General features: G+C 43.8%; 1 protein-coding gene across 2 annotated transcripts in view; it reads left to right on the forward strand.

The window, feature by feature from the left end:
* Positions 1-22,619, forward strand: part of AGBL4 (AGBL carboxypeptidase 4) — a 1,284,896-nt gene that overhangs the window by 1,251,803 nt on the left and 10,474 nt on the right. The window contains exons 11-12 of one of the 2 annotated variants that reach the window (XM_027771347.1): positions 8,096-8,192; positions 15,379-15,978. In XM_027771347.1, the coding sequence (XP_027627148.1) occupies positions 8,096-8,192; positions 15,379-15,499 (218 nt within the window). In that variant the 3' untranslated portion in view covers positions 15,500-15,978. The remainder of the gene's footprint in view (positions 1-8,095; positions 8,193-15,378; positions 15,979-22,619) is intronic. The other variant, XM_006147266.1, reaches the window with a different exon arrangement.

Here is a 22,619-nt window from a genome sequence, read left to right on the forward strand (position 1 = left end):
AGCAGGAATCTGTGGCAAAATAGTTCAGAAGAGCTGATTATTCAAAACCCATTTCCATTACTCGATTTTTCTCCCATCTATGATTCAGGACCTGGATGCTTAATGTCTCATAGGTATCTCAAACCCAACATGTCCCAGCTGAACTTCTTACTTCCCCTAAGTTGTTCCTAACCACTCTTCCATATCCCAGATCATGGCGCCCCACCCACCCAGCTGAAGCTAAATACAAGGGCATCATCTTTCGTATCTTTTTCTCCTTCCAGGTCCCATATCCAATCTGTCAGCAGGTCCTGTCACTTCCTTCCCTGCAAACACATCTTAGATCTCTACTGCCTCTGTAGGGTTCAGGCCCACCTCATCTTCCCCCTAGACCATATAGCAGTCTCCAGACCTCTCTGCCTGCTTCCACTCTAGCCTGCTGATGCTTAGCACAGCAGAGACCTTTAAACATACAAACAAGACTGTGTAATTTCCCTGCTTCCAACTCTTCAGTAACTTCCCATTTACTTAGAAAGTTCAGACTCTTCATGGTGAATTTAAATTTCTGTTCTGTAGGCGACAGAATAAGGTGTCCCCATGCCAGCCCTCCTCTGGTCCTTTTCTCCTGCTCAAGGGCTCTTCCTGCATGCCCTCCCTCTTCACAGATGCTGCTGTACCCACTGTCCACTTCTAGTTTATATGCCCCCTCCTAAGAGAGGTCTGCCCACACCCCCCAGTATGCTGTTACAGACCCTGTACATTTTCTTCATAACACTATTACAGTGACGATTATGTATTTATTTGGGGTTTTTACTAGTTTGTTATCTGTCTCCACTTCTGGACCTAAGAACCATTGCCTTGTTGTTTTCTTGTTGTTGTTGGTTTTTCTTCAACCATACTATACCCTGAGCCTTCCAAAGAGCCTGAACATAGAAAATGGTCATTATGTTCAGAGGCCAGGTAGAGGAGCAGTGAGAGGTAACACAACTAGACCCACATGAGAAAGGTCCTAGTTTTGTGTCTGGGGGAATCCCTATATACTAGATGTATGCATGCCCATGATTCAGCCAGCTGAGACTGGGGGTAGATTGTGGTATGGAGATCCTATTGGGGGTATCTATCTCTCCCTTTCTCTCAGAAAAAAAACCACATACTTTAAAAATAAATATCAAGTGAATGAATGATAGGTGTATCCCATATTCACTAGTTTTTATTGCCTACAGAATAGAAGTGTAAATTCCTTAATCTGACATTCATGACTCACATTCATCTGCCTCCATTGTAATACCACAGCCTCACCTTTCACACCACACTTCAGCTACCTTATTTCAGGTCCAGTGCCCTGGCAGCACACTCTGGGCTTTGGCTGATGCTTGGCTCTCCCTACCCCTTTCAGATTCATCTCTGTCCTTCAAATCTTTGTTGTACTCACATCTCCATGAAGCCTTTCACAATTCTTCCACTTGGAAATTCAATCTCCTTTCACATGTCCATAGAATTTTATGTCTGAATTGATGATCACACTCAAGAGAGGAGACATATGCACCTTGTCAGAAGACACTGAGGTTCATATGCTACCTCTGTCACTTTCAAGTCATGAGACTCTGGGTTAATTATGTAAACTCTCTGATTTTCCATTTCCTCATCTGTGATATATGTGTAGAATAGAGCTTTGACCTTGCAGGGCTGTAGCGAAGATTGGTGATATAAACTACACTATATGCGTTACATAGAGTAAACTAAAAAAAAAAAAAATAGTAGTTGCTTTCGTGAAGGTGACAGTGCAACTACCTACTGGATAATGTAATTAATTGGGACATATTGGTTTCTTCCTCTAGACTATAAGCCGTCTAATTCTTCTTTACCTAACCCCAATCTCTGTTTTTCTTCATATCAGTATACACATGAGAGGAGTCCAACAAATATTTGAACAAATGGGTGACTAGATGAATGAATGAAAATAAATAGTAAACATTGTCATCTGCTCATTGTCTGTTGAAAGACTCCATGACATAGGAGGTGAGGCTACTGACACCCATCCTTTATTTTAAAACAGCTCTGGATGGAAGTCACTGAATGGGTCTGAGTTTCCAACAATCCCAACGAAATCCTCTTGCTTTACTGTTTTTAGGGTCTTCTATCTGCCCAACATGGCTGACCATTCCCTAATATCTGTGAGAAGCAGATCAATGACCTAAATAAGAATCTGAGGATGGTAAGATTTTTTTCGCTTACAGACCATCTTGAGATTTTTGTTGAAAATGAATAGTTGGGAGTTTACACCCCAATTTTTTTCTCTCTTAATTCTGCAATATACTGAAAATCCAAGAGAGTTATTGCTTCTCCTTGCCTGAATCTTAAATCTTTGTTCAAAGACAGCTTGTTTTAATTGAAAATGTTCAATCAATCTCTCCACTCTTCCCCACTTACATCCCATTTCTTGACCAAAACAGGGCCATTGCAGTAAATAATCTGGAGTGAGACTTACAGGGTTTGAGAAATATATAACAGAGCTGAGGGTGGGGGAAGAAGGTTGTCCCAGACAACTCCCATCTTTAAAATACTATCTTTTAAATGGAGCTTGTCTAAAATGATTAACACCTTACAGTGGGACAATTTAATGGAATAGCCCAATTCCTTTCCCTTGTAGAACTCAAGTAGGATGATTAACAAGGAACCTCTTAAGATTGCTTCAAGTCTGGTTCTCAGTGTAGATTGGGGAGGAAGGGATCAGGCCTCTTTAGTCCCTATTTATTAGTCAGTCTTCACATTATTCATCAGCTAGGTACCCTCACAAACTTCATCCCAAAATCCTATGAGGCAGGCATTATTGTTCATATTTCACAGATGAGGAAACAGGCTCAGAGAGATGGACTAGTATATGCAAGTTCTCCATTGCTGCATCAAAAAATCTCCCAAAAAGGTAGTGACTTAAAACAGCCACAGCGGGGACCAGCAGTTAGCGTAATGGCTATGTCGCTGGACTCCCATGTAGTCGACCGTGGTTCGAGTCCCGGACCCGGTGGCTTAAACTCACACCGGGCGCGTGTGCGTGCGTGCCCAAGATCCCGAGAGGAGAATGGAGGAGGGGGGATTCCAGTGTGGCCATCCCCCCTGGGGGGTGATTTCTCACTTTCTGTCTCTCTCTGTCTGCCTGGCAAGCACATGCGCCCTATAGCAAAAACCTCTCCAAAAAAAGGAAAAAAAAAATACCACAGCAGTTCTGTTATGTTCTCTGTGAGTCAGAAATGTGGGACGATCTTAGCTGGGTGGTTCTAGCTTGAAGTCTGATGCAGTGGCAGTCAGGCAATGCCTGGAGCTAGCTCAGCAAGTGCTGGAGGACGCATAGGCTGGTCTAGAATCTCTCTCCTCTCTTCTCATGTCATCCCAGGGCCTCAGGGCAGTCACACAGCTCACATGTAGGGCTCAAGAGTCCAGCTTGAATATTCCAGAAAGGAAGGTGTAAGTTACATCATCTTTTCTGACCTTGATTCAGATGTCCCACAATGTCATTTCTCCTGTTTCTGTTATTCTTTTAGTTACAAACGAGTCACAAGTCCATCAAATTCAAGGGGAGGGGACGCAGGCCACACCTCTCAGTGGAAGGAGTGTCAAGGTTGTATTAATAGACCAATATGTGAGATGGGAGATACTGTCACAGGCATCTCTGGAAAATATGATCTGTCACACACAGCATGTGGTAGAGCAGGGTTTGGATTAGAAATGCCTGCTTCCAAAACTTCTGCTGCCACTTTTTAGCTCAGTCCACAGGGACTTCTGCTTTCCTCTGTGTCCTGTAGCCATTACTGTCATTTCACACAACTGGGATTTGTTCTCCCAAGCCAACTAGAGACTGGCTGGGTTAAAGCAGCCAGTCTGTCTTTGCAGGCCCTGGCAGTGAGATTCCTCCAGGGTCTGCTGGTCAGAGAGGTCATGCCCAATGCCAGCTTGTGAACTTTTTAAAGAAGGGGACAGAGAAGGTCGGTCATATCCAGCAGAAGAAAGCAGGTGGCAGCTATAGAACACAGCGAGCCTACAGCACATCTCACTGTCGTAAACAACTTGTCTGGTGTTTTTCCTTCTCCCACCAGGCACTGGCCTGGAATGACTCAGGCTCTGACAGAAAAGGTGCCTTCAAGTCAGGGAACAGCCCAAGGTAGTAGAAAGCTCATGGTTCTGGAGTCGAATTTGCTTGGGTTTGAATTCTGACTCTATCACTACCTGTTATTTGGCCTTGGGCAAATTCCTTAACCTCCAAGAGCAAAGGGAGAAAAAATAGCCTCCTTCATTGGGTTGTTTTGGAGATTAAAATGTACATAGGTAAACCATCTAGTGCACTGCCAGACTCATAGTGCATGCTCCATAAATGCTAGTTGCTGTGTCCTAGGCCAGCTCCATCCCATTTGAGGACTTCTTGAAGAAGGCGGTGAGAACTCATTTTGACTATTTCTCAAACACTAGTCCATCTCCATGGCCCTCTATGGCATGGAAACCCAGAAGCCCCAGTGCAGCCCCAGACAGCCCTGAAGGAAGGCCTGCAGCAACTGCCCAACAATCCTGCAAATGGAGTCATCTGTATCTTTTCTTCCCACTCTACTTTGTCTTCTCCATTGTGATCTACCAAGACTTCTCCCCTAAACATTTCCCTCACCTAGGTCCTGATACACTACAGACTTCCAAAAATGCTTATTGGATAGATGGATGGATGGATGGATGGATGGATGGTTGGATGGATAGTTGGATGGCAGATCATTTCTGTTGCTTGTTTTGTGTCCTCTCTCTGAAATGCCTTTTTCAATTCTCCCACCTTTATAGTCTAGCTGAGAATGGTCTTTGTCCAGATTGTCCTTGGACAATTTCAGGTCCCTGCTCCTATCATCCTGCATGCCCCCTCCAGACATACGCTCACAAGTTTGGGGAGGCAGAGTACTTAAGGTCATACCCAGCTCCATCACTGACGTTGGCATGTGACCTCTGGGGAGATCAAATACCTTCACGGAACAGTGAGAATAATAATATACCTACCTTACTGAGTTGTGGTTAGCATTAAATGAGTCAATTTACATATAGTACTTAAAAGTTTGCCCAAACACGGATAAGCCTAGAGGACATTATGTGAAGTGAAGTAAGTCAGACACAGAAAGAGGAATACCACATGTTTGCATTGACATGTAGAAATTAGAACAGATGACCTCATAGAAGTAGCAAGTAGAAAGAAGAGTTACTACTAGGGTCTAGAAAGGGAATGGGGAGGAGCTATGGAGAGATATTGGTTAATGAATATGAAATTACGGTTAGGTAAAAGAACAAGTTCTAGTGTTATATAGCACACTAGGGCAACTATAGTTAGTAGTAATTTGTATAATTCAGACTAGCCAAAGAGAGATTTTTGAGCATTTCCAACACAAAGTAATAACAAACCACTGAGATGATGGATATGCTAATTACCCTGATTGGATCATTACACTTGTATGCATGTCCTGGAAAAAAATCACACTGAAACTTACAAATGCATACAATTAGTATGTGCCTATTAAAAAAAGTTCTATTTTAACCTTTAAAAAAGATTTCCCCCAGGAGAGGGGGGGGGCAGAGGGTGGTGTAGTGGTTAAGGCACTGGATTCCCACATAGCTGACTGAGGTTCAAGTCCTGGACCTGGCAGCTTGAAACTCACACTGGGCATGTTTGTGTGCAAATCCCAAGAGGAAAATAGAGGAAAAGGGACTGTGGCATGGCCATCTCCCCTAGTGGTGTGTTGGGGGGTGAATTCTCACTTTCTCTCTCTGTCTCTGTTTCAGCAAGCACATTTGCCCTATAGCAAAAATATCTCTCTTTTAAAAATTCCCTGAACATATTAAGTATTATATAAATTTAACTATCATTTACTCATTTAACAAGCTTTTATTTTGTACTTATTACCAGGTGAGTATGAGGGTATTTAGGTGATGCATAAGGTAGATATGGCCTATGCCGCTTAGAGCTTGCAAGCTAGAAGAGGCTACCCAAAAACAGCAGCAATTAAAATGCAGAAATTAAGAGGACCAGCAGATGGTGTAATGAATATGTCACTTGAATCCCTCATGGCTGACTGCAGTTCAAGTCCTAGACTTGGTGACTTGAAACTCACATGGGTGCATGTGCGTGCATGACCAAAATCTCAAGAGGAAAACGGAGGAGAGGAGATTGTGGTGTGGTCATTCCACCTGGTGGGGTGATTTCTCATTTTCCTGCTCTGTCTATGTCTCAGCAAGCACATTCACCCTATAGCAAAAATCTCTCTCTTAAAAAAAAAATTGGAACCAGCAGATGGCGTAATGATTACATCGCTAGATTCCTACATAGTCGAATGTGGTTGGAATCCCAAACCCGGCGCTTAAAACTCACACCAGGTATGTGTGCGTGTGTATCCAAGATCCTGAGAGGAGAATGGAGGAGAAGGGATTGCAGCATGGCCATCCCCATTTGGGGGTGATTTCTCGCTTTCTGTCTCACTGTCTCTCTCTCTATCTCTCCAGCAAGCACATGTACCCTATAGCAAAAAAAAAAAAAAAATGCGGTAGGATAGGTAACCTGGTTGGTATAGACTTGAAAGCAGCTGTGGGAAAACTAGAAGGGAGCCCCTGTTCCAGCAAGGACAGCCAAGGAAGACTTGCCCAGTAGGTGACAGCTGAATTGAGGCCTGGAGGCTGAGGAGCCGGTCATCTAAGGTCTGTGAAGGAAAGGAATGTGGTCGAGGGAGATGAGGTGGTATGGGCAAAGGCCTAGTGGCCAAGGAAGCTTGAAACCACTGGAATGTGCAGGGCAAGGGGGTATGGGAGGAGGGAGGTGGCAAGCACAGAACTGAGAAAATAATCAGGGTCTCAACTGTGAACAACCTTGTAAATCATGCTCAGAAACGGACTTCAGCGGGAACTAGGAGCCAATGAAGGGTTTCACTGGCTGAGTGACATGGTTGGATCTGCTTCTTAGAACTCTCCCTGACTATAGAAAATGAACTGGTGGGAAAATGTGAGCAATCCTGTGGCAGGAAGGCTTGTTAGGACAGGACAATAGTAAATCCAGGGCACAAGTGATGCTGGTCCACTCTAGGGGAAGGGAAAGAAGTTAACAAATTCAAGAGATGGGGGTGTCAAGGAGAAGGATTGGTGTCGGCTTAAATGTTCAGAGCTGAGGGGCGGGGAGAAAGAGGGGTTATGTGAGTAAACACATAATTCCCATACTCAAGAGATAAAGTGATATGTCCTTTGAATTCAGTCAGTTCAGAAGCCATGGAGGTATAAGGCAAGAGCACCAGTCCCAGCCCAGGGAGGAGAGGAGAAGGTATTCTAGAAAGTTCTATAAAGAGGTGACCTAAATTGGAGAATTGACAGGTACAAATTAGCCAAGGGAAGGGGGAAGATGCTTCAGACAGAGACGATAGCATGTGCAAAGCTGCAGTGATGTGAAGCAGATACTCTGTGCTGTTAAATAATTATTGCACTAGTTCATACTAGGGTGTTAATGGTCTGTATGGAATTGGCCCTTTCTCCTTCCCCTGGTAGCTTGTACTTTAACAGATGATGAATCTTTAAGAATTTGTTATTTGGAGAGTTTCAAGGTGGAATGGGGACAGTACTTAGGGTTAAAGGATTTTATCATTGTGCCTGAGGTTACCGAAGTAGACAACATCCTTGAGGGTCAGGCAGGCCCTCAAGGTCTATATACAAGGTCCCTTGCCCTTGGGTCTTGCTTACCTGTCTCCATCCCCGGTCACCTGAGGTCAGACCAGAGAAACCCAGGGATATCTGCAGTGCTGCGGTGTATTCTAAAAGCTATGTGCACAGGCTTTGGGTAAGACTACCTACACCCCTGTCCTGGCTCCCTCCCTTTCCAGTTCTGTGGCCTTTGGCAAATTACTTAACTTCTGTGCACCTCAGTCTCCTTATCTGCAAAATGAGGATAATCATAGTAATTACTATTTGAGGTTTTGTAAGGCTCAGGGAAGACAGCACACACAAAAAGCTGAGAACAATAAATGATGTTCGTGTTTTCATTGCTGCTACAATTTTTATCGCTAATTCTTTTTCACCGTCTCAGTCTCTTTTCAAAGTCACTCCTTAACACACACTCCTGCAGATATGAAGCTGGGGCGCAATGTGGCAAGAACGTTTTTGGACTATTACCGGCTGAACCCCATGGTTGAGAAGGTGTCAGTTCCCATGCCAAGGCTGCGGTAAGTGGCAGAGCCGAGCCATCTGGGCTCCAAGTTCTTGGTTAACTGGCTTTGTGTTCAGGGGCAACTTCCCTTAGCTTCTCACTTCCCTCATTTTTCCATCTGAGTGACAGGAGAGGAAAGCTGGCCCTGGCATAGATATTTGATGGCCTGGGGCAGCAGCATATGTTTCCTGTATCACTGAGGGTCAGTGAGGGTCACCTTTCTGGGTCTAACACAGGACTCTACAGGGACCAGGGTGGTAACTGAGGAGCTGAGCTAAGTCATTGCTCTAAGTGAGTCTGGGTGTTTCCATGTGCTACTTTACCTGGTAGCTCACCTTCTAGGGGTTCCTCTATAAACTTCTTCAACCTTTTGATTTCTTCACCTGTGAAGCGAGGGCAGTGTTTTTTTCTTATAAGATTCATATGAGATGGGTATTAAAGCATCCAGCACAGGGCCAGCAGGTAGCGTTAGTGGTTAAGGCACTGGATCCCACACTACTGACTCTGCAGTTTAAGTCCTGGACCCCTGTACCTTGACAAACCAATCGTGCATGCATACATGCCCAAAGTCCCAAGAGTATGGAAGAGAAAGGATTACAGCATGGCCATTCCCCACTGGGCTGTGGTTTTTCACTTTCCTTCTCTCTGTTTCTGTCTTTCTCTGGTGAATGTGCATGCCCTATGGTAAAAAGCTAAGAAAAAAAAAGAAGAAGAAGAAAAATAGCACCCAAGTATGCAGGTATTCATAGATCCTTTCAATGCATCATAGTCCCCAAGATGTGAAGGTTTGGGGTTAGGGAAGACACACCCCTGAGAAGGCCCAGCTTGGGTCCTCTGCTGGGACAAACTTGCAGGGCCATTGAGGAGAGAAGTTTGGGAGGTGAGCATCTGTCCTGTCTGAGAGCTGGGCCAGAGCCCAAAGCACTGGGTGTTCCCTGCTGGTCATAAGCCCAGTGAGCATTTGGGCAGTGACATATAATGGCATCTGGAATGTGTTAGTCTAATCCTGCCTCTTGACCTTATCTCCTCTCTGCCAGTGGCCCAGCCTCCTTGAAGGACATGACAACGTCCAACACTCTGTTCCTGCCAGACTATTCTCTCCACTGACTGTGCCCATGTGCTCAGGTGCTTCAGGGTCTTTGCACTAATGCACCTTCCTTCCTACCTATTTTTCATAAAAATAATATAGATCACTATTATCTTTTATACAGACTCTTTTTTGCTCATCATCTTACTTATTCCTCATTCTATCTTACAAATGAGGAAAAGGTGAAGAAAATTACCTGAGCTCAAAGAGCTTTTGGCAGATCCAAGGCTTGATACTAGGCTTTTATAATTCCAAAGATGGAATGAAATCCCACTAAGCTCCACCTCAAGTGGAGGTTCAGCCATGTGGGTTCAATTTTGTCTAAGGCTCATACAAACTATGAGCTCTTTGGTGAGTTTCTTTGCCTCGTAAAGCTTCTCTCTACTTACCTATAATCAGGGGTAGTAACAACAATCTCTAAGGGTGGTTTTAAAGATTAAATACATGCATAAGACAGTGCCCAGCAGCCAACAGGTGTTCAATAAATACTTTCATCTCCTCTGGTATCCAGGTTGTAGTCTCAGATTTACAACCAGCTCATCACGGCTCAGAGCAAGTTCCCTGGTTTATTTGGCTAGGATGGCTGATGTCTCAGGGCCCCCATTCCACAATGCTGTGAATCATACATCTCTGAGCCTCAGGTCCACGTAGAGTCTGTGCTACAACTCTGACTGATCTCAGACTGTTCATGGATCATCTGGGGTCTTTGAGCCTTCCATCTTGCAGAATGATCACATCTGTTTCTCCTCTGTGCCCCCCGCAGTGCCTATCCTGCCCTGAGGATACATGTATGTCTACATCCATTCATTCACTTAGGAAAAACAACACTTGATGCCAGGTCCCTGCAGGAGGGAAGTGCTGGAACAAGTAGATGATGAAGGCATGACCTTTGCCTTTGAGGAGCTCACCTCTAGAGGAAAGCACTCAGTTCATTCTCAAGAGTCATTCTTGATTGGTTAAAGTTCTTAAAAATTGAAAGCCTTATAAAACTCAAAAGAATTCTCAGAATCTCATTTACAAGTCAATTTGTGGATTGTCTTTTTCAGATCCTCTGTCAGCCAGAATAAAATTATCTTAATCCCTTAACCACTTCTTTCTTGCACGTTACACTGTCACAAACCAGTGAAGCGATGCTGACACTCGAGAGACCTCAGCAGTCATCTAGTCTCTCTTTGTGATACAGATGAGGACGTAAAGGCCCAGGGAGCAGAAGGAGCTGGTCAGGGTCACATGGCCAGAACCAGGACCAGAGCCCAGGCCCTAGACCTCCACCCAGTGTTCTTAACATCAGTACCTGAAGTAGGGAGAGGGTGGGCCCCTGAAACTGAGTCCGAATGGTGCAGAGGAGTTCTCAGAGTCCTGATTTCAACTGCCCATGACACCTCCTTGCCCTGAGCTTTGTAGCTTCCTTCAGAAATGAGTTGAAGAGCACACTCTTCAAAGTTCAGAGCTTTGAGGACTAGAGGTAAATGCACATGCCTTAAATTGGGGGGAAAAGAGAAAATAAACTCCTTCCCTATCACCACAGCTCTGCCTCATCAAACTATGAACACCAATTAGCTCTAAATCAGTCAATAACCCCATAACAATGAATTTCCAAAAATCTACAAGGCTCTGAGCTCTGATTTGGGATTTGAATATGTCTCCCTTTTTTGTGTGTGTTATTTTCCACCCAAGCATCAAATAGCTTAAGTGAAAGAGCAATTCTGGCTTTAAAGGAAAATTACATGTTTTGACTCAGAATTAATCTTTGTTTTCTCCCATCTCTATGGATAATTACAACATGTCAGTTTCTACCCACATACTGGCAGGAGCTTGTTGCCATCTTTGGGTGCTGGGTCGCCCTTCAGATAAGGTCCCTGGGCAGGGGTGGCATTGTGGGCATGAGAGCCTGTGCTCTGGGACATGGTGTTCATAACCAAAGCTGAGATCCCACATCTATTTAGACCACAGTGACACTGTCACAGAGCTAAAGCCCACCGACAGGGATAAAATTAGACAAGAAAAGATGAACGGGCCAGGTGAGCTTGTGTGTATAGACAATAGCATGAATATAAAGAATAAACTGGTCTCTGAGTGACAGGTGGGCTCAGACTCAGCAACAGGCTGGGAGAGCTGGGTCCATGATGGGGTTATGATGTTGCGTGTATGCGTTTGCATGAGAGATCATCTGCGGCTCAACACTTTGGAGTCACCATGTGCCAGGCCTCATACTGAGTGCTGGCAAGTCACAGCCCCTGCCCATCACAAGTTCAAGTTTATAGGGGATAAATTCATGTACACATGCAAAAATAACAGATAATATTGAACTGTGATAAGAACTCAACCACATATCATATTATGACCTCTCTTAAAAACCCTCCACGGCTCCCTAGTACCTTTAGGGTAAGATCCCACTCTTCTTTCTTGCTCTTCAAGATCCTGGCCACATTTTAAGCTTCACTTAGTGCTTCCTACAACACCCTTGTTCCTTCAAGTACCCTCTCCAGCCCTGCTTTCAACCGCTTCATGTCCTATGCTTCAGACTGAACAAGTTTGCTATTGTCACACTTCCATGTCTTTGTTCACCCTTTCCCTATTCCTGCAATGTTCTCCCTTTCTGCCTATAGACAGTGAACTCCTATGTATCTTTCAAAATGCAGTCCAAATATCATAGTCTCTGTGTCTTTGCCCCTGTTTCCCACCTGAGATAGGGCTGCTTCCTTTCACTGAGCAACTGTGTTTTATACAGACCTCTAGCATGTGTGTCCCATGGTGTCCCATGGTCGCCTCTATGCATGTCTGGCTTTCCACTAGACAGGCTGCCCCTTAAGGGACTGTTTTACTTACTCCTGCACCCTGAGTGCATGGCACAGGGCCTAACATAAAGCCTAAATAAGGCTGAACGTAACTGAATTATAACATGGTGTCACTGAGGAAGCCCCCAGAAATGATCTACTTCAACCCCCTCACACTTCTAATAGAAAAGAAAAGTGAGGCTCCACCAGAAATTACTTTGCCACACTCTGGCAAGTATTTGACAGTGGTAGGCATTTCCCAAGAAAACCTCAGGGAGGAGGTAGGGTTGGAAGTTGGTTTGAAAGGACATGCAGAATTTAGATTGAAGAAGCAGAAAGGGGAGAAAGAGTATTTCATATTGGGAAAAGGATGTAGAAAGATGAGAAGTAGGACCTAACAAAACACATTCTAAGACAGACAAGGCCGAGTTGTTTGGAGCAAAAGAGATGGTAAACATAAGATTAAATGTTTATTTCTATTCATCAAATAGTCCTCAAGCATCTGCTCCATGCTAGGCCTATCCTGGCTCAGGAATTAGAGAAAAAGCAAGCAACTCATTTATAGTTTCATGAGTGAAACAGCGGGGCAAAGAACAATCTAGAAAATGGTGGGGTGCTGGGTGACGTGATACACAAAGTGTTGCAGGAGCCTGGAGAAGAGACAGACTTATTTTCTATGAATATGGTGTTCCTAAAGGAGGTTCATCTAGAGAGGCAGAGAAGGGAACGATTTCTGCAGAGGGCTTCCAGTTCCTTCTCTCCCTCTCTGTGCCCTGTATTTAGTCACAGAGGCTTTGTCTTCCTAGTCCACCTTCTTCAAGTCTTTCTACACATTCGTACTCCTCCCTGGCTCATGTATACCTTGTCCCCAGGCTGTCATCTACCTATGGCTGTTCCACCTGTGACCAAACCTGGACTTGTCTCTCTAGGGCAAGAATACCTTCCTTTGCTCCCATCTGTGTCTTATACTCTCTTTGGGTGTTAGGAACCACACCCCTCAGTGACAGGCAAATGGCACATTATAGTTTACAAAACTCTTCCCCAGCCTCCATTTTACCAGAGCCTATGAGGCAGGAAGGACATTAAATTCTTCTCCTGTTTTAGAAATGAAGAAATGTAAGTTCAGAGCAAGGAAAGGATTGCTTCAGTATTATAATGCTCAGGACTACCATTCAAAGCATGTGCTCCAAGGTGCTCATGGTTGTTGATGTCTGGATGTATCTCACCTATGCTACACAGGCTTCTCATGCTAGCAAGGTCTTTCAGTGAGTGTGGATTTGGGGGCAGTGAGGCTTCATAGTGGGAGAGACATGTTAGGGCAAGATGTCTGTTTTTGTGCTGCCACCTATTTTGCCTTTACCTTATTTATGACTCATTAGCAATGAAAGAAAATGGATACTCGAACACTCAGGGCGTGTGTGTGTGTGTGTGTGTGTGTGTGTGTGTGTCCCAAATCCTGAGAGGACAAAGGAGAAGAAGGGAGTACCGTGTGGCCATTCCCCTGGGGGTGAGTTTTCTCTCCTCTCTCTATCTTTTTCTCTCTCTCTGTTCTCTCCCCTGTGAGTGCACACATCCTATGACAAATTTAAAAAGAAAAAGGGAAAGGAAGGAAGAAAGGAAGAAAGAAGGAAATAAAGAAATAAAAGAAAGAAAGAAAGGAGGGAGGGAGGAAGGTAGAAAGGGAGGGAGGGAGAAAGAAAAAGAAAGAGAAGAAAAGAAGGAAGGAAGGATGAGAGAGAGAGAAAGAGAGGAAGAGAGGAAGGAAAGAAGGAAGGAAGGAAGGAAGGAAGGAAGGAAGGAAGGAAGGAAGGAAGGAAGGAAGGAAGAAAGAGAAAGAAAGAAAGAAGGTACTCAAGATGAGATGGGCCATAGGAAGTCACTTCAATCCTAACTTCAATTTGGCCCAAGAGAGTCCCATATTTGTGGCATTTATCACTTTCTGCCAGACATCGTGGCAATCATTTTGTGTAAATATTTTGTGCAAATATCTCCTCTGCTAAACTGTGGGCAACTTCAAGACAGCATCAATGTCTGCCTCACCTTTGTCACCTTGTCTGTCAGACGATATCTAGAACTTACCACCAAGCCTTTGTAAACTAGGGAGGCAGATACACTAGGTGTGATTACGCATATTATCTCATTTAACCTTAAACATCACTACAAGCGTGGAATATTTTATTTCCATCTTATAAATAAAGCTCAGACAAGTTAAACAATTTGCCCAAAGTTGTATCTCTTGTGCATAGCCAAATGGAGAATTCAGTTCAGTTCTTTCTAACTCAAAAAAACCACTGCAAAAAAATCTTAGTTGCATGACTAAATGAATGTCGCATTAATTATTGGTCGGTAACATACCGAATGAACGTGGCCTTATATGAGGGAAAATGCCAAAATAAAGAAAACTGCATTCCTGACCTAAGGAGCTGATAGTCTACTTTTTAAAAATTTATTTTTATTTATTTATTTATTTATTTACTTGCTTACTTACTTATTTATTTATTGGAGCAGTTTTTGCTATAGGGCATGGGCGCTCGCCAGAAAGACAGAGCGAGACAGAGAGACAGAAAGCGAGAAATCTCCCCCTAGGGGGAATGGCCACACCACAATCTCTTTCTCCTCCATTCTCCTCTCAGGATCTTGGGCATGCACACACATGCGCCCGACGTGAGTTTTAAGCCACCAGGTCCGGGACTCAAACTGTGGTTGACTACGTGGGAGACCAGTGATATAGCCATTATGCCAACTGCTGATCCTGAGCTGATAGTCTACTATGTGAGCAAAATAGACAAATGGACAAGTCCTGAACAGTGGCATTAAGATATTCTATTGTGTGTTTGGTACTGAGACACAGAGATGAACCAGACTCATCTCCATTCTTCAAAAGTCCTCGGGTTTATTGGGGAAACAGACATAAAATGCCATGAATAGGCTATGATGAGGAGTATAAAGGGGATGCTTGAAATCCATGACGATTGTGAAGGGAATGAGGTCCCAATTCCCCCTATAGCTATTTTATGTGTCCATCCCGTCCCATTGTGGAATGGATTGAATGAATTGGAATCAAGGTGGAATGGTGGAAGAATTGGAGCTTTAGGACACTTAGGTTTTCTCCAAAATAAGAATGATACAAGGTACTATCCATCCATCAAACAGGCATTCGTTGAGCTCAGGTGCCTGCTTTGAACCAGGCTCTGAGCTGGGTTCTGGGGACACAGAGAAGAAACAACTGCTCCCAGGTGTTCACACCCCAGTGGAGGAGATAGACATGCACACGACTTATTTCATTACAGTGTATGTATGTGCTGTCTTCTCTCTTTCTGTTATCTTCCTCTTTGCAGGAAAGAAAAATCCCCTCCCTACAAGCACCCAGTCCTGCGGGGCCCGGCCAGCAACTACCCCAACGGCAAAGGGGACAAGAAGAGCTCAGTGAACCACAAAGACTCTTCAAACCCTTTTTAAAGACTGAGTTGGGAAGGCTCTCCTGGGGGCAGGAATGTGCATTTTCTGCTGGGGCATGAAATTAATTACCCTTCTCTAGTTTCCAAGACAAGGATTTGTGGGATAAGCATTAGCTAGTGAAGGGAAGGGGGGAAATGAGAAATTTCAGCATTGATTTTTGCTTTTACCAATGGAAATCAATTGTGAGCCTTCAGCTCAAAGCTCAAAAGCAAAATAAGTGACTGAAATCAGGTGAGCCCAGATATTATTTTCCACAACACAGAGATCTTCCAGTACACAGAAAACCTACACATCCCTTGGAAGAGTTGACACAACTCAGGTCCGTTTTTTTCAAAGCTCATATACCTTTTTAAGTTGTCTAGTTACTACAGCTGGCTACTTTTTAAAAATGGGCTGTGGTTGTTTACAGCTTTATGAATGCAGCATCTGTGTTTTCTGATCCAAAACAACAGGAACAACATATGAGCCCCAAGGCAAAGGTACTGTTGGGAACAATGGGACAGAATTTTTGAAATCACAGTGATCTTAGATATATGGTCACTGTATCTACATCCTGCATGCTTCCTGATTCCCTCAAGCCCCAGCATGCAACTTCAGAAAACTATTCTGAAAGCCACTTCCCAATTGTCCAGGTAGTTTAATAGAAACTTTAGCTCTAAAGACACAATGTATTGGCCAATCATTCTAAAAGGTCTATCGTGGGTAAGGGCTCAAGATCCCTGGTGACAGGGATAAAGCCTGGCCCCCAAAGAGGTAGGTTCTCATAAACTGCAAAGAGGAAGAGAGGACTGTCAGGTAAGGGGGATGCAAAAGATGAAAGGCTGTACTCCAAGGCAAGTAGGAATGATAAAATAAAAAACAGCAGTAGCAATTCCCAAGACAGGGTAAGCTAAATATTGTTCATTTTTCTGAAGAGCAAGTGCCTTTATTGTGATGAATGGGTCCAGGAGAGTTGCTCTCTTCCTGTCTATGGAAGCAGCAGGCTGAGTCACTATGACAGCCTGCTAATTAAAATGACCTCCTAGAAATGAGGATTAAGCAATAGAGAGAGGAAGGAAGACTCAAGGGAGATAGGGCCTTTAGCACAAAGCATTCTTTTACTATGGGTTGGAGATTTTTGAAGTTTGTTGCAAAACTCAAGAGCAAAGCTTATTCTCCTTTTGTATGTTGGTTTTCAGAAACAATAACAAAGGACCATACGTTAGTTGGTTACAAATGTGTGTTGCATATCAGTTTCTCTCTGAGTTCTGTTGCCCGGAGGAATACAAATAAAGTGATTTATGCAGCCCCTTGATTTCTCTGAGCATTCTTGGCACCATTCCCTATAGGTCTGTCTGCCTCAAGAACCAACCAGCCAACTCAAAATTGCCATAACCCTCACTTTGAGGTCAGGGACTCTGTCATCAAGATAAAGAAGAATAATCAAGACTTCAACCTCTTGCAGTTCTTGTGTCAGAGTCCTGGGGAGTTTAATTGACTGCAACCAGCTCAAAGTGAACAAGCAGTGGAGTAGCCTTTCAGAATTGATCCCATCACTTTAGATAGCATGAATGAAGCAGATTGCATAAAATGAGAGAGGTGATTTTCCAGGTTTATTTTTCCCTGACCAGGCCACTCCCATAATGTTGTGACTATATATTTGTCCCATATTTTAAAAACTATACAGGTAGCAGGTATGCTAGCAGTTTAAGAGCATTGTAGATAGACATTTCTCAGTTCTAATTCTGCATTCAAATCCCGGTTCTATTTGCTGATACCTGCGTGATTTTAGGAAAGTTACTTAATATCTCTGGGCCTTGGTTTCCTTTACCTATAAGACGGTAACAGTAAAATCTACTTCATTATAATAGTTTTGGAGAGATAATTAACTAATTAATTTAGGTATGGGAAATGTAAGCCCCCCAAAAAAAGAATCAAGAAATAATGTGCTCAATAAGTGATAGCTATAATCATTTGGAATGTGATCAAGATGATTAGGTGTGTGCAAATCATTCCCCATTGAGAAGACTGGAACTATTATTTATCCCAAAGATGAAAAATAAGAAGGAGTAGAAGTAAGAAGTTGAAGGGCATCATGGGACAATAGAAACAAATGATCTGTGTTGCTCAGAGGTAGTAACCAAATCCAAAGAACAAGTCTCAGATTTTTGCTCAAATGAAGAAAATATTCTCAAAAATAGAGCTGCCAATCATTGGATAGGGGGAACCAGCAGTTAGCGTAATGGCTATGTCGCTGGACTCCCACGTAGTCGACCGCGATTTGCGTCCTGGACCCGGTGGCTTAAAACTCACGCCGGGCACGTGTGCGTGCATGCCCAAGATCCCAAGAGGAGAATGGAGGAGAAGGGATTGCGGCGTGACCATTCCCCCTGGTGGGTGATTTCTCGCTTTCTGTCTCTATGTCTCTCTCTGTCTGTCTGGCGAGCGCACACGCCCTATAGAAAAAATCTCTCAAAAAAAAAATCATTGGATAGGCTCCCTTGAAAGACAGTCAGCTCCCCATAACCAGAAGTATATAAGCAGAGTCTGAATAATCATCTGTTAGGGAGGAAATAGAGGTGTTCATTCTCTGGGGGAATATTGTGCTGGAAGCTGGATGCTCTATAGCATCACCTCCTAGTCTATGACTCTGGAGAGAAATCACCTGAGGCAGAAGGTTACATTTCTGGATGTCAAAAGACAGATTGTGCAGTATAGAAAGTATTATGTAGCACTAGATACAGTGACATTAAGTGTTTCTGAATTACAACATATGGGCCCTGCTAACATTTAGCATTCTTTGAGAGGGAAAACAGGTCTATAAGGCAGACTGTAGAATGTGTTTGCAATAGGACTGTCTACTTCTCCATAATGGCAAAGAAGAAAAGAAAGGGCTGACCAAGAGACCAGAGGTTGTCTGGACCCTCCTTGTGGCTTTGGCCAGCTCAGTGCCTCCTTCGTTTTGATATGTATGGCCTTAAACTATACGGAAAAGGTTTCAGCACTGAGGTGGAGGACAGCACCAAACTGTCACGTGAACCCTGTGGAGGCTACTGATCCACCACCCAGTAACAGCAGGGGGCACTCTAGTCTGTCTTCTTGTCTACCCATTTCCTTCTCAGAATCACGAATGGGTAGGCCTGCCACCAAACCAATGTCCTGTGCATCTCTAAGAAAAAGAACAGCTAAGTAAAAAGAAAGGGTGGAGAGTGGAAAGACATGCTAGCTATAATAGAAATTGTCTGCTTAAAATAGGACAAGTTTAAGTGTAAATTCCAGTCTTCTATTTATTTCTACTGGCTTTGGGCAAAGAATTTAACTTTTTAAGCTTCAGGATTCTCATCTGTAAAATGGGAGTAATATCTATTTCTCACAGTTATGGTGAGGATTAAATATAATAACATCTGTAAAGTAACATCTGTGGGAATGGCACAGAGTAGAACTCCCCCCCCCCAAAACCATTTCCATCTTTGCCCCACCTCTCACCTGCTTATCAGGACTGGAAATCTCTTAGAGTTCTAGCTCGTCTTACTCCCTATTAAGTGCAGACAGAGTACAAACATTTCCTGCATAGAGGATAGGAGTATGAGACAGTCATCCATAAGAATGACAGTCACACTGAGGGATCAGAATCAGCCTAGGGACCTAGGTTTCATTCATCTTTGTGGCCTTAGTACTTAGCACAAACATAATAATCAAATCCATGGAATGAGTCTCAGTAAGACAGATTTCTTCTGCTCAGGGTGAGGAAAATGTTCTGGTGAACAGAGTTACCAACTCTTTTTTTTTTTTTTTTGGAGAGATTTTCACTGTAGGGCGCATGCGCTCACCAGACAGACAGAGAGAGACATAGAGACAGAAAGTGAGAAATCACGCCCCAGGGGGGATGGTCACACCGCAATCCCTTCTCCTCCATTCTCCTCTCGGGATCTTGGGCACGCATGCACACGCGCCCGGCGTGAGTTTTAAGCCACCAGGTCCGGGACACGAACCGCGGTCGACTACATGGGAGTCCAGCGACATAGCCATTACGCTAACTGCTGGTTCCCCAGAGTTACCAACTCTTAAATGGACTAGGTCCATTGGAAAACAATGAGCTCCCCATCACAAGAGGTATACAAGCAGAGTGTGAATGAACATCTGTCAGACTCTGCACTCACCGAGTAAGGATGGAAGAAATTATGGGGTGGGGTAGCATGGGACTGGGTCATTCAAAGGTTCTGAACCCTTGAGGAAGCAGAAAGAGGCATTGTAAGTTGGGGCTCTGAAGACAGTGCTGGATGCAATGTCCACCCAGTCTGAAGTGAGGCAAAATTGACAAGACTGAAAAGAGAAAGGAGTATCAATTCTGAAAGATACCATGCTTTACAAAAATAACAGCAAGCAAATCTTACCAGGCTATAGGTACAAAGCTCTTCCTAGGTTATTTTCAACAGGCGTGCCACCAAAGATCATCTCTATGAAGTAATCACATCCATGTTCTCTGTCAGCTGAAATTTGGGATTTCCCCCATGCACCCTCATCTCTATCAGCACTTTCTACTCTCACAGATTCAAGATGTGTACCGGTCAGGGCCTGCTTTCCTCACTTTGCTGATAAAGAAACTCAGATCAGTGTGATTGAGTCCCTTGCCCATAGTCTACAGCCAGTCAGTAACTTGAACAGGTCCTGGACACAAACCCAACTCTGCCCCACCTACCACCTCTTGTTCAACTTAAACCTCAACCTGACCAATTCAGCAAGCTATCTTGACAGGGCTTGTTGTAACTCTTTAATGCTTAAGATTTGCTTGTCTCTGGACCACCCTGTAGTGCAGTGATGAAGCACCATGTATAGGGAGCTGTATCCCACATGACCCTATCCCACTTGGCCCACCTGTTTGAATCCTTGGGCCTAGTGGCTTGATAAACATGCTGAGCATGTGTGCATGTGTGCCCAAAATTCTGATGGGTTAAAAGAATGAAGAAAAATAATTGCCTATGACCATGCCCCATTAAGAAGTACTCTGTCTCTCTCTCTTTCTCTTTCTCTCTTTCAGTCTTTCTCTCTCTCCCCTCCCCTCTCTCCCTCTTTTCCTCTCTGGCAAGTAAGCATGGTCTTCTAGTACTAAAAAGTTCATTTGTCCCTCAAAGACCTGAACTCTATTTTTGGTTGACCCCATGTCAAGCTTAAGTCCAAATCTACTTCTCTCTCCGCCATCAGCTGTCTTGGTTAATGTCCTTTTCTACTTAGTTTCCCAGCCTGGAAATCTTGCCATGGTCTTAACTCCTTTCTCTCCCTTTCCGCACACCAGTCACCAGGCCCATTACTTCTACTTCTGTATCTGTCTGCCTTCAAGCAGTATTATGGAGAGATTTGTAAGTCAGACAGACCTGAGTTTTAACCTCAGTTCTACCACTTGCTATTTGTCTTGTGAATCTGCTAAAGCAGAATTAACTTTCCCTGTCTTTAAACTGAGACAATAATACCTATCAACTGGATTGTCATTCAAAGCCCTTCCTCTACTCTTTCTAAGCACCCTCTCTTATTCACTCCTACCATCATCTGACCAGATTGCTGGAGCGACCCTCTAATGGAACTCCCTCTCTCTGGATGCTCTCTGGCTAATCTTTTCTCTCTTTTGAAGTATTCAGGACCTCTATAAAACATGATCCCATATTTAGGGTACCTTTTTAAAATCAATTGTCCAAGTCAGGAGCCTGGATATCATCCATGGTTGTGTCTTTCACATCCCACTTCTGTTCAATTTCCAAATCCCAATTGGTTTTACCTGTCCAGTGTCTCTCACATCCATCCACCAACTTTAGTCCTTTTTTTTTTTTTTTGAAAGAGAGATTTTTTTGCTATAGAGCACATGCACTCACTGGAGAGACAGAGACAGAAGGCAAGAAATCACCCTCCTCACCCCCCCCCCCAATACACACAAACACAAAGGGAATGGCAGTGCTGAAATTTCTTCTCCTCCATTCTCTTCTTGGTATTTTGGGCACATACACATGTGCCTAGCATGAGTTTCAAGCCACCAAGTCTAGGACTCAAACCACAGTCAACTATGAGGAAATCCAGCACTTTAACCACTATGCCATCTACTGGCCCACTTTACTCGTCTTAACTAAAGAAAAAAAAAAATCTTTCTCGGGACCGGCAGGCAGTGTAATGGTTAAGGCCTCCTACATAGCCAACTGGGGTTGGAGTCCTGGACCTGGTGATTTCAGTCCCAGACCCAGCAGCTTGAAAATCACTCCAGGCATGTGTGAGTACACGCTCAAAATCCCAGGAGGAGAATGGAGGAGAAAGGACTGCAACATGGCCAGAAACCCTGGGGGGTGATTTCTCATGTTCCCTCTCACTGTATCTCTCTATATCTCTGCCAAGTGCACATGCCCTAGGACAAAAACCTTAAAAAAAAAAAAAAGAACGAAAAAAAGAAAGAAAGAGAAAGAAAAAGAAAATAAAAAAGAAAAAGAAAATCCTTCTCATCTTTAAGACTTAGTTCGCCATCCCAGCACCATGATCCTCCCCAGACTCAGAAGCTGTAATTAATCGCTTCCTTTTCTTACGTGTCTCAGCACTTTGCTTATTTATCCACTTATCAATTGTTTCACTCAGGTGATTGTTACTTCCCCTACTATTACTTAATTTCTATGAGAGCATAGATTGGGTTTTATTTATCTCCATACCTCTCCTAGCACCCAACACAGTTCTAGACATAACAGAAGCACTCAGTAAATGCAGCAGAATTTAAATTAATTAATACCAAATCCGAAATTTCATCCTGACCTAATCCTGATAACTGGGTCCTAATTAAGGATTTATCATCCAGAAGCATTGACCTCTCCAAGTCATTCCACGGCTCAGTCTTCTTCCATGCCTCTCTTTACCTGTAGCGTGAAGTTCCAACTCAGTGTGAAAGGTGTGGCGGTGTGGTACAGTGCTTTGGACTTGGAGTCAGAAGTCCTGGAAGGCCCCAGTCTCCACAGAGGGATGGAGGAGATAGATGTCCTGAATCTCCCAGCCTTTCTCTGAAGGCCACATTCGTTTTCAGAGCACAAAACCATTAAATCCTTTTTCCTATGAGGACAATGACTACTGCAGCTGTTATGGCTATTCCTACTGCCCTTCTGTTGCTGCCACTATTTCT

This window comes from Tupaia chinensis, unplaced genomic scaffold (genome assembly GCF_000334495.1).
Source record: "Tupaia chinensis unplaced genomic scaffold, TupChi_1.0 Scaffold000207_1, whole genome shotgun sequence".
In the NCBI taxonomy this organism is placed as follows: domain Eukaryota; kingdom Metazoa; phylum Chordata; class Mammalia; order Scandentia; family Tupaiidae; genus Tupaia; species Tupaia belangeri.